This window comes from Scardinius erythrophthalmus (genome assembly GCF_964197995.2).
Source record: "Scardinius erythrophthalmus genome assembly, chromosome: 8".
Lineage (NCBI taxonomy): Eukaryota > Metazoa > Chordata > Actinopteri > Cypriniformes > Leuciscidae > Scardinius > Scardinius erythrophthalmus.
In genome coordinates, this window is record NC_138228.1 from 42,941,681 (window position 1) to 42,954,558 (window position 12,878).

Consider the following 12,878-nt stretch of genomic DNA (forward strand, 5'->3'; position numbering starts at 1 on the left):
AGCAGCACTTGTTTAATTCCGTACCCGACCACGAACCGCACCCGCATTAAATATACATCAGGTAGACAAAAAAATATATTTTCTCATGTAACACAATAAATCAAACCAACATTAGGCATTATGAGTTATGAGTACAACTGCAAATTGCGTTGTAATTGGAAACCTTTGACGGTCTTCGCACTACAGAATGTGAACACATCTAAACACGGGACCGCATGAAAGCAGCTGTCCATCGGTGGGTACCGAATTGAGTTGAAATAGTCTTGACTCTTGGACCCGCAGTCCGCCCTTGCCTATTGATTCCCAACCCGAACTGCAAATGACAATGTAAACAGATCGTTCACCCGTTGCAGCAAATATTAGCACATCACCCGCCGGATGCCCGCCCGCGGGGGTTAGCCTTATCTCTTCACAGGTGTTGGGTCATCCGAAATGTTCTTAAGAAGCTGGATCCAAACTGGTCTCTAGTTACCTCGGGATGGGCATATTGAGATAAAACAGAAAAGTAAATGTAACATAATGAACTTAGCTGGTGTTTATAACATTTTGAGCAATAGATGGTTAATGTGAATTTGATCTAATATAACTTATGAGATGCATTATGTAAATGTAAAATATTTCGCAAATACGAAAATGCTCTCCCTCCTTTAGTGGACTTAGATATCCTAGGTACTACCAGAAGCCTTGAGTTTTGTGATCTTAAAGAGCATGATGTACTGTAGGGCGATAAGGAACATCTATTTAGGGTATGTTTACACGACAACAGTGTGCTAAAAATGGAAGTTTTTCCTTTGTGTTTTTCGCGTACAGACCACAACGTTGTCAAAATGATTCCCGTTCACACGGATGATCCACGAAAACAACTAAACGCGCTGTGTTATTCATGCCAGGCCAGTCTATGGCGATGTCACTTTGTAAAGAAACACTACACGCCTATAGACCGAACACGTAATACACATGCGCATGACGTCATCGTTTTCAAACATTTCTTTCAAAAAAAGTTTATGGAGATGATATTGGTATCATTTTCAAAAACTTGCACTTTGAAACCCATTTTTTTAGTTGAAAATGGTGTTGTGTAAACGGTTATTTTATTTTGAATTTAGTAATTAGATTTAGGGGATGTGTGCATTATTGTCATGAAAGATACTTTTTCCTACAAAGTAGGTTTAATTTCCCCTGAGCAAAAAAACAAAAACAAAAAAAATTATATATTTTTTTTGTTTTTTGTGATTGTGGGTGAAATGTGACCTTGTTCTTCCCATGTTTTGTGAGATTCATCCAGATACTGATCTCTAGACTGCATGCTATCATGTAAAAACCTGAATGTCCATGATACTGAAGCACAGATGCTTGTCTTCAGCCAGATTCATTATAACTATGTCAATCTTTCATTAACAGCTCTGGACACACGTTTGTTCTCAAATGCCAGGAGTGAGTTAGTCCATTACATACATCTCTCAAATACTGTCTGTTCCAAAACCTAGTGAACTGCCTCCATATCAAGCAATTTAAGGTATCATGGGTATGCTCCTGAGTCCTGACATGAAGGCTATTCCATAAGGTAACTTAAGGCAGCATCGCCATGAGCAGTCTGATAATGCATTGCAACAAGGTTAGTGAAAAAATAAATCAGAGATGGGTAGACTTGATAGACTTGAGATCAACCTATCAAAGACTTGAGATAAACAAAGGCTCATATTACACTCATATTACTATGAATGGGAGAAAGTGGCTGGTCCAGCCTTGATTTAAGCATTTAGAAACAAAATTTGTGAGACAGTTGTTGTCAATTTCAAATATAAAATTTAATCATAAGGCTTGGTGAACATTTAAAGTTAAGTTATATTTGGTTAATAACAAAGGATGTCTAATCAATTGATTTCGCATAACTTTAAAAAAATAAAAAAATATTATTATTTGAACAATAATAATAATGATAATAAAACCGTTTTCTGATTTAATTCAAAATGTATTATCAAAACCAGTAGGAATCAAATGAATGCATAAACCTTTTAACAATTTAATAAACATTTTAAAATGTATTAAAATTAAATTTGAGCGTTTCCTTTCATTTTTTTGGCAAACAAACTGCAGCACGAAAAATGTTGCGATTCCTTAAAAAAAATTTTAATAAGCTGTTTTATTTGAGAAGTACATTGTACTGTAAAATAGTAATATTTCTGTCATAATTTCTTCAAGTTAAACCAAACTTTTATTTTGGCTGGAGTGTATCTTACCAGTTTTCTCAGCTGAAATGATGAGGTGAACTGCCAGAGCAGCTCTGGAGATGAAGTTCATGCGGCGTGTCCTGATATAGTGTGACGGCAGACGTTGAGAACAGTTTTGTGCATTGCAGAAATCATAGGGCTCCAAGTTCAGGAGGTTTTGGAACAGGAATTAATTTCCTAAGCACATTCATACTTATTATTGTACAGTGTATAATAAATGTATAAGAATAACCTTTTGTTTTCCTTATGTCTAGCAAGTACTAGATACTCCCAGCACGCCAGAGGTACTGTGGATGAGATCATTAAATCACCGGGTTTCCCTGACTCCCCATATCCTCCAAACTCTGTTGTGCAATGGCAGCTTCGGGGAGACCAGGGCTATGCGCTGAAGTTGGCTTTTGACACCTTCAACCTGGAACAAAACTGTGCAAATGACTTAGTGAGAGTGTATGACTCTTTGGTTCCCGTGGATAAATTCCTTATGGCAGAGTAAGGGAATGGTGAATTGTGTTTGTGGCTGTAGCGCCATCTGGTGGCTGAATAAGCTACTGAAATATCAACATAGGTGTGAAATTTCAACATAATTGAGTTTCTTTCTCTCTCTCAAACAGGAAGTGTGGCTACTATTCTCCCAGTGATCCTCTAACCTTCATCTCATCTCGAAATGTTATGCTGGTCACCTTGGTAACCAACGATAAAGGGAATTATCCTGGTTTCAGAGCCCGTGTCTCTCAGATCAAGCGAGATGGTAAAGATCAATCCTGGCTGGCTGAACAAAAACATACTTGACTGATTGTATTTTTTATATTTATTTTTTTTATCTCTCACTGGATCTTCCCTTTCAACAGATATCACATGTGGTGGATCATTGACTGGATCCTCTGGTAGTTTCCAATCACCGAACTTTCCTAATTATTACTCCCCCAACACAACATGTCAGTGGGACATCGAGGTGAGGCCCAAACACTCATGTTGAACCAGTTCATGTCCTGATGAACCACTTTTATAAAAGTGTTTGGTGCTTTATGAGCACTCATCTGTATCTATTGTTTAAAGGTTCCAGTTGGCAAATTCATCAAGCTGAAGTTCCCCAAGTTTATGGTTTCAACAGAGAGTTGTGCAGATTATGTGCAGATTGCTGGTAAGAGGTCAGTAAATTAGAGCTTCAGTTAAACTTTTCACAGAAATGTCTTTTGTCCGATCTGAATGATCTGACGTTTCTCCAAGAGTGCTGATGAAGCAGAGGACATTTCGCTTTTGGATCTTGGTCTGTATTTATGTCTTGTTTTCTAGTAAAAAAAAAAAAACATCCTTAAAACAATATTTATTTATTTTTAGAAGAAAAGGTTACACAACAAATGTTTCGTTTTCAGACAGAGTTCAAATTTAGTGAGGTTTCTTCTTCATTTGATCTTGAACCACTCGGCTGCACCATTCATTTAGCTGAAGATTTCATACTTGCATCACGATTAATAGTTAAAAGAATGCGATCTCTATTCAAACACCCATGCGATCTTATTCCTAAATGATTCATCTTTGTCTGTTAAACCTTTGACAAGTACGATCACACTGATTAAAATCTGCTTTGGTGCTGACGCTGACCCAGAGAGAGCAGTAGTCAAGTATAGGCATTTAACAGCTAATTTAATTTAACAGCTTTACAAACCTTTTGTCTTTTCGATCACACAGTATCAATATTGCTGTTACAATAACTCAACGGTAGCGGTCAAAATAAAGTAAATCACCTACTGAAAGTAACTTGATGCTTCAAATAAAGATTGTATCAGTTACATTGTTACGCCAGTAAGTGACCGCATTTGTTATTGAATCATTCATTCAAGAGATTCGTTCAAATAGCTAATTCATCCAGTAATGTAACAAGTGAAGTATTTATCAGCCATTAAATCATACATTCAAACTGATTTTTTCAAATGAAAATGAATGTATAATTTTTTTTAATAGACTGCAGTAATTAACAGTTTGTCAGAACCTCTAGTAAATGAAATGTTATTTTGTTTAGTTGTCTGTTCAGAATCATGGGAGAATTGTCATCTCCATTTTAAACAAGAAAAATACGATTCTCTGTTTATCCAGACTCTAACTTACATGCTTATTATTACTTTGCAGCAAATTGTGTGGGCAGCTGCCAGCTAATCATATGGTTACCGGCAACAGTAGCAAGATGACTGTTGTGTTCTACTCGGACTCATCATATGTAGATCGAGGTTTTAGCGCCACTTTTGAGGCCTATGAGCCCACTGACCGTAAGTAAATGCATTAAAATGGTTAACTGGTAAAAACTGGGTCACATTTTTGACCATTTTAGTAGTAGTCTGGCCTGAGGTGGAAAAAATAGACTTACTGATGCCAGTGATGGTGCTGTTACAGTTTTTAAAGTGGTGTCAATGTGAACATTAGAAAGTTAATTCAGTTTCTGAATCTCTCAGCCTGCCCGGAGATGTTCCATTGCAGCAACAAACGCTGTGTAAAACCAACAATGCGCTGTGACGGCTGGAACGATTGTGGGGACAGCAGCGATGAGAGAAACTGCCGTAAGTGTTCCTTGAACATTGTCTTTAATCAAACACACTTGCCCTCTAGCTCAGGCATACACTGTGATTGAATGTGGATGGTTCGTATTTCAGAATGTGACACCAGCATGATCCAGTGCAAAAACGGCTTCTGTAAGCCCATGTACTGGCAGTGTGATGGCGTAGATGACTGTGGAGATCGTACAGATGAGATTAATTGTGGTAAGACCCTTTGTCCTCTATCTTTTCTTTTCCTTCCATTTACTTCCTCTTCATCTCTTTCTGGCTGCATCTGAAAGCTGAAGAATGCTGCCTCCACAAGCAATAAAAGAAAAAGTCATCAAGATGCATCTTAATTCATTGCTTTTTTTAACATTCTATAAACAAAGATGACTTCATCTGGTCAGATTTAGAAGACAGCTTAGATGTATCCTTCATTCTCTATAGCTGCGTTTCCACCGCAGGAATTTCCCCCGGACAATAGGGATGTTGGGGTGGTACTCTGTGTGTTTACACCGCAGGAACCAAGGTCTAAATGAAGTTCGGGTTAAAAATGTTCCCCTCCGAAAGTCCCTGCTCGCGAAGTAGTACTTTTTCAAAGTTCAGGAACTTTCAGGGGTGGGACTTAGGCGCTGAACATGCTGATTGGTTGATTCCACCAGCATTTTATTTCAACCACCATTTTTAAAAGTCTGTTGTGGTGCGTGCAGTAACAGTTGTTTGCTATTCGAATCAACAATGGAGTTTAAAAAGTACGACAGATGGACCGATGATGAGGTTCAGGCTTTATTAAGCTTATATGTGGAGGACAAAATCAAACTGGAAAGTTGCGCGCAGTCCTACGTCACCAGACTAATTTGCCTTATCTTCACGGTACTTTAGACCCTGATGGAAACGCAGACAGCAACGGGTCTGGTGGGAAAAAAAATTCATGGGACAAATTGTTCCGGGTAATATTCGTGGAAACGCGGCTTATGATTTCTCACAATCCTGTACATGCAGTTTGACAATTGTTCACCAAAAATTCTGTACATTTTATAGAGTTTTTCTTTTAGATTTCTAGCCATTTCTACCAAGAAATCAGCATTTTCGTTTACTTGGTTATTTATAAAGCTTTACTGAAATTGTTCTAGATCCGATGGACAGTTCAGGTGGAGAGTCTGAATATATCATAAATAAAGAATATATAAAACATAAAATTAGACATTATTTAATAGTTAGAAATATCATCATTCAGCATCATTTTCTTTAATTTATGATCTGTTTAATGTAGTTATGTTAGTACACTGCCACTAAAACACTTCATACTACGGGGCTGTTGAATGCTTGAATCTGATTGGTTGACAAACGTTCTAAGGTGTGAAATTATTTTCAGGGAAACGCACAGCTAAAGTAGTTCCAGGCAGGTCTTGACCACATTACAGTTCCATATCACTTTGCGTAGTTAACTATAATAATGGAAAATAGGATGCAGTTCATAACAAGATTTTTTTTTTAGATTTTTATTAAAACACTGCTGTATGAAATAATAGTCAATAAAAGGTTTTTATGGCACATATAGTATTATATAGGAGATTATGAAGCTCATACTTGATGAGGAAAACACATCAATGTTATTCAGTGGCCCAAACTGAGCAAAAATATGCAATTTGGTGCAGATGTTGTTTATATGGCCACAAAGTTTGATGAAATTTGATAACTTGGTTAATAGACTACTTGCATAAATTGCAAATACAGTAAATATCAGTTGTCACTATGTCTCCCAATAATATCTTAGTAAAAGGATATCAAATTGATTTGTTTTATGATCAAAGCTATATAGGGTTTTTTTTGCGTGAGGGGGACACTAAACATATAATGCAACGCAATACGATGATGACTGAGAGGTGAAAAAATAAACGTTTCTCTAATGCCTGATGTATCGTATTTGATACATGCATCTAAAAAATATATTTTTTACAGATAAGTAAAGCAAACCTAAGTTGCTTCAGTCCAGTAAGAGTTCATGTTGAAATATTGATAACAATATGAAAGTTTACTTTATGAAAATCATTAGAGATTTCTCAGCATAAAGACATGCGTAGCATGACCTGAAGGTGGGCGTTCTTACAATTACTTCCTAAAAAAAGTGTATATGCATATAGTAGATTGTGTACAGATTTTTTCAACAAAGTTTTGATTGTTGATTCATGTATCAAATATGATTCAGCAGGCTTTATAGGGTTAATGTCCCTAATGATAGATATGAAGTGTTACTGATAAATTCATAGCGTAAAGTAAGAAAACCCTGTTTTAGGTTATTAGACATTGTTATTGAGACATGGAAATTAGTCCAAAATGAGTCCCATTTCCTCATGAGGACTTAAAGGGGTGGTTGGTTATAATTTAACTTTTTTAACTTTAGTTAGTGTGCAATGTTGCTATTTGAGCATAAACAGTTACAACGCTCAAAGTCCAAAGCAAAGGAAGATATTTGCTTTTAAAGAAATTGTTTTTTAAGGACTACAACAAATGGCTGGTAGGAACTACACGACATTCCTCCCGTCTTAGTGACATCACTAACCCTAAAATTTACATAAACCCCGCCTCCAGGAACACACAGTCCATGTTGAGAAGAGGAAGAGTTGTTGTAGTAAAGCACATTTGTGAGTCTGCTGTCGCATCCGTCTTTTCACATGCAATACAGTACATAACACAAATGCAATAGCATGTCACTCTGTTGGCATCTTACAACAGTTCCCACACGAGCAATTTTATAGATTATCATGACAGAATATCAAAGACTTGAAGATAGTTATCTCCACATCAGCAACATACATTCATCAACTAACCATTCAGAAACGTTGTTGTCACTTCTTGAGTCTCTCCATCTTTGTCCGACTCCAGTTTAAACATAAAAGGCAGAACAGTTTCTGACATTTTAGTGCGTGTCTGCCTGAGGTAATCGGAGGTGCTAACACACACACACACACACACACACACACACACCAAGCTCTTGAAGCTCCGCCCTCTGTGCCAGGAGCAGCAGCTCATTTGCATTTAAAGGGACACACACGAAACAACGTGTTTTTACTGACCCTCAAAAAGGGACAATTTTAACATGCTGTAAAAAAAATTCTGTGGGGTATTTTGAGCTAAAAGTTCACATACACACTCTGGGGACAACAGAGACTTATTTTACATATACCACCATTATACCACCCCTTTAAAAGTATAGCGGAGGATCTTTCCGAATTTTAGATAAGACCCGCCCTCTCCACTTTTTGAAAAGTTTGATTGATTCACCAGAATGATTGACAATTAGGTGGACCAATAGTATAGGTGATCCACCCGGAAGTAAAAAATCCTCCGCTATACCTTTAATGCTCCTCTGTTGACAGACCAGGCAGCTAAGCGACTGTCTTCTGTTTCAGATACAGCCTCTATCTCTCTCTTTATCATTCTCTCCCACACAGAAACAGATCTCCACACTTGCTTTGACTTAATTGTCCTCTTTTTTGGCAGGATGTAAGGTTGGAGAATTTAAGTGCAGTAACGATCAGTGTGTCTCCGAGAAGCTGAAGTGTGACGGGAATCGTGACTGCAGCGATGGCTCAGATGAAGATGGATGTAAAAGAGGTGACTATATTTTAGATAAAGAATGATGCAAGCTTGATCGGACAATCTAAACATCAAGTTAATTTTAGCATTATTTTAATTTTGATCACATTTAAAATATTCAGAAAATAATATTAGGGCTGTAAAAAATTACACAAAATAAAAGTGAAATACGTGGGGGTGGGAGGTGGGGGGTTACAGACTAAAATCTGTATTACATTTCTGTTTGTTTAACTGTTAGACCTACCTGAAAATCTTAAAGCACTGTTTACAAGGTTACATGGGTCAAAAACAATTAAAAAAGAATCTCTTTTTTGGTGCATTTTAGCAAAGCAGGTACAATTCTGAACCGGCCCACCTGGGCCAGTAGGAAAAAATCATAGCGTTAAGCCCTGATATATTAAAGGCAAAGCTAAATGTGACGTTTATTATATGGGTTTATGTGAAATTTGTTCACTTAAATGAAAAGTTATTTTTTTAAAAAGCCTATTAATGCTAAAAATTATAGCTTTCATTTATACTGTAATGTTGAATGGCTATAATTGAGAAAAAAATATATATTTAATAGAGACATCAGTATCAGTACTGGTATCATTGATACTGGCCTTCATTCACGGTGCTTAGTAAAAAGATGCCATTAAACACATATTTAAAATATACTGTCTTTATGTTGTTTATACATTATTCTGGATATTGAATGTGAAAGTATTACAACATAAATATATATTAAAAACTTTAATGTTATGTGTGATTATTCGTGATTTAATTACTGAAAAACGTGCGATTTAATTAGTTAATTCTTTTTTATCGATTGAAACTAGAAAATATATTTTACGGAAAATATTCTGAAATTTGAAACACTTTCCTTCTTTTCAGTCATTCTTAATGCTTGTTTTTCTTTCTTAAAGAACTGTCTTGTACAGTCCCAACTTTTTCGTGCAATAACAACAAATGCGTCACCAAAAATAACCCTCAGTGTGACGGGATAGATGACTGTGGCGACGGCTCCGATGAGTCCAACTGCAGTATGTGTCATTCACATCCTTACACACATACTTCTGTTCTCATTTCTGTATCCTGCTTGGTTTAAAGTTGATTTCTATCTCTCCCTCTTTATTCTCTAGACTGTGGCAAGAAAGCTTTCAAGTCGTCTCGTGTTGTGGGTGGGGAGGACGCAGTTGTGGGCGAGTTCCCATGGCAGGTCAGCCTCCACGTTAAAAACATGGCTCATGTCTGCGGTGCTTCAATCATCAATGAACGCTGGCTTGTGACGGCTGCCCACTGTGTACAAGACGACAAAATCAAGTGAGTTTCCTCTGTTTCTCTTCTCTCTTTTTTTATCTACATCTTTTACTTTAGAAGCTCATTAACTCAACAAAAATAAAAATCTTTAGAGCAAAATGTTTCACAAAAACTGTTGTGACACTTTGATTTACTTACAGCTTGCACCAGCGCAAACACTCATTTGGCATTAAACTACTGTCAGGATTTACTAAAGACATGTAGTGAAAAATTATCAATGAAAAAGCATGGACACAGTAATTTTTCACCTTAGTAGGAGTTTCCCTTTCAGATGAAAAGGGGAGGGGAGAGGAAAATTTAAATAAATCATGCATGATTTAATAAGGTTTGCGTTAGTTAATTTAGTGGTATTTGCACTATAGTACTATTATTTAACACCATAAAAAAAACATTTTGCTCTTGACTTGCTGTAATAGTTAAAGTATTAATCAAAATGATTCAATCCCCATGGCAAATCAGGTTGTTTGCAATGAAGAAATCACATAAAAGTAACAAATCGCTCAACACAACAAATGCTTCAAGTGGTTTCCCCAAATCATGAAAATGCAACATTTAATGACTTCTACAGTCTCAAAATTGTTCATCCTCTTCATGGCGGCAAGCATCTTTAATACATAGTAGAACACCCTTCTGCTGTAATGACCTTCTGCAAACGAGATGTATAACCAGACACCAGTTTCTGGCAGCGTCTCTGAGGCCTCCAGTTCAGTAACATTCATGGGTTTGCGTTCTGCAACCGCCGCCTTCAAATCCCACCAGAGATTTTCTATGGGGTTCAGGTCAGGTGACGGTGATGGCCACCGTAGAATCTTCCAGGACTTCTTCTGCAACCAAGCCTTGGTGGAATTTGTTTGGGATCATTGTCCTGCTGGAAGGTCCAACCACGCTCAAGCTTCAGCTTCCTCACTGACGGCATGACGTTTTCTCCTAGGATTTCCTGATATACAAAAATGAATCCATCATGCCTTCCACACGCTGCAGGTTTCCAGTGCCAGAGGATATAAAGCAGCCCCAGAGCATCATACCGCTGATCCACAGGGCTGAAAAATTCCAGTTTTGTTTCATCGCTCCACAGAACAGAATCCCAAAACGCCTGTGGCTAATTCATATGGTTTAGAGCAGATTGAAGCCGACTTTTCTTGTGCTTTTGGGTCAGTAGTGGTGTACGTCTCTGCAAGCTGACACCTCAGTGCCTGTTGCCACCAAGTCTTGCTGCAGGTCTTTTGCATTCACTCGAGGGTTATTCTGAACCTGCCTTCTCAGAAATCTGGTTCCAGCCATTGACTGTTCCTTAAACTTTGAACTTGCGAACTATGTTTCCAACGGTGTCTCTAGGAACATTTAATTCTTTCGCTTTCTTTTTGTATCCTGTTCCTTGTTTGTGAAGGGTGATGATATCTTCTCTTAACTTTTCAGACCATTCTTTTGACTTAGCCATATTTCTAACATGCAGTCAAATGTGACACTCAACAGTTCAGTTTGGATATTTCATGTGTTCTAGCTCAAGCACACCTGGTGCAACTAATGAAGCTCTTGATTTGCATCAGGTGTGTTTGAGACAACACCTGTTTTGCAGATTTTTGCTGCTGTTAATTTTGAAACTGCAGAAGTCATTGAAAGTTGCATTTTCAGTTGAATTTGGAGAAACCACTTGAAACATTTGTTGTGTTGTGCAATTTCAATTACTTCAGTTTGATATGTTCATTGCAAACAGCTGAAAAAGCAAAACAGAAAATGTCTGCCAATAAATCTGATTTGCAATGGGGGTTGAATCATTTCGATTACAACTGTACTTCCAACACAAATTTTCTCCACTCATGTTCATTTATTTGGAATACCTTGAGGAAGACATTATCCAAACTTATTGCTGGCTAAGCCATGTTATTTTTAATTTGCTGCATTTGTGTTGTTAGTAGATGAGCCACACCTGATTATCATTGGTTCTGCTGCATGTTTGCGACCCAGGGCTGTTGTGCTGCTCTTGGTAGACTGCTTTGGTCACAATGGAAATGAACTACTGCGTCTGTGTTTTTTTATCTGCACATTGTCAGTAAATCACCCACAGAACTTCCCATCGTCACTTTTAGCCGCTTTTCACGCTAATTTGCCAGCAAGTTTAGTAAATCTGGTTTTCCTGTGTAAACTTGAGCAGAACTGACTTAATACATTCACTAAACAATCACCAAAACACCAGTTGATTAAAATGAATAAGAAATATGGCTGAAAGAAGTTCTAAGAAAAGTTATAGTATCATTGGTTGTGTGTGTGTGTGTGTGTGTGTGTGTGTGTGTGTGTGTGTGTGTGTGTGTGTGTGTGTGTGTGTGTGTGTGTGTGTGTGTGTGTGTGTGTGTGTATATATAAATATATATATATATATATATATATAAATAAAGACTATTGCAACTTCCGTTTTGTGCCAACTTGAATAATTTTTTTTTTTTAAACAAAGTTAAATAGTGTAGCTTTAATATAATGAATATACTGTTTTCATTTGTCAGTTAAATTGGTTTTAGGCTTTAAGAGTGGAAAAGAGAAAACCTTCATCTCTGTATATCTGATGAATCCTCAGGTATTCCCAGCCAGGCACATGGGAAGCATACTTGGGTCTTCACACACAAAAAGATAAACAGACGGCAACGAAGAGATTCCTAAAACAAATCATTCCTCACCCATCCTACAACCCCTACACCTATGACTACGACATCGCTCTCATGGAGCTGGATACAGCCGTGACCTTCAGTGACACCATTCGACCCATTTGCTTGCCGAGTGCCACCGATGTCTACAACGCTAGTGACTCTGTCATTATCACCGGCTGGGGTGCCACTAGAGAGGGGGGTCAGTAAAAGAACTACACAATAATGCTTACACCTCTCACAAAGCCTGTCATATTTCATGAATTCTTATCTTTTTAAACTTCGTTCTTGTCTTTGATTTGTAATTGGCGTGTGTTTATTTCAGGCGCTGGAGCGATTGTGCTGCAGAAAGCGCGGGTTCGCATCATCAACGGTACGATTTGTGATAAACTAATGACTGGTCAGATCACTTCTCGCATGATGTGTGCTGGCGTTCTGACAGGAGGAGTGGATGCTTGCCAGGTGAGTTTCATGAACTTTAGCACACAAGTTTACAGGATTTTCTACAGATAGAAACCTATTTTAATGGACATTTTGATTGATTCTGAGGCCATTTTTTTTTTCATCAATTATAAACTTTA

At 37.5% G+C, this 12,878-nt stretch overlaps 1 protein-coding gene across 4 annotated transcripts in view; it reads left to right on the plus strand.

Moving 5' to 3' along the window:
- The window catches only part of st14a (ST14 transmembrane serine protease matriptase a), a 34,369-nt gene that overhangs the window by 20,382 nt on the left and 1,109 nt on the right, over positions 1–12,878 (plus strand). For all 4 annotated transcript variants that reach the window (XM_081372826.1, XM_081372827.1, XM_081372825.1 and 1 more), the window contains 13 exons: positions 1,402–1,434; positions 2,486–2,720; positions 2,843–2,979; positions 3,080–3,183; positions 3,288–3,379; positions 4,359–4,495; positions 4,679–4,783; positions 4,877–4,984; positions 8,267–8,380; positions 9,268–9,384; positions 9,484–9,664; positions 12,231–12,499; positions 12,623–12,759. In XM_081372826.1, coding sequence (XP_081228952.1) covers positions 1,402–1,434; positions 2,486–2,720; positions 2,843–2,979; positions 3,080–3,183; positions 3,288–3,379; positions 4,359–4,495; positions 4,679–4,783; positions 4,877–4,984; positions 8,267–8,380; positions 9,268–9,384; positions 9,484–9,664; positions 12,231–12,499; positions 12,623–12,759 — 1,769 coding nt within the window. The remainder of the gene's footprint in view (positions 1–1,401; positions 1,435–2,485; positions 2,721–2,842; positions 2,980–3,079; positions 3,184–3,287; positions 3,380–4,358; positions 4,496–4,678; positions 4,784–4,876; positions 4,985–8,266; positions 8,381–9,267; positions 9,385–9,483; positions 9,665–12,230; positions 12,500–12,622; positions 12,760–12,878) is intronic.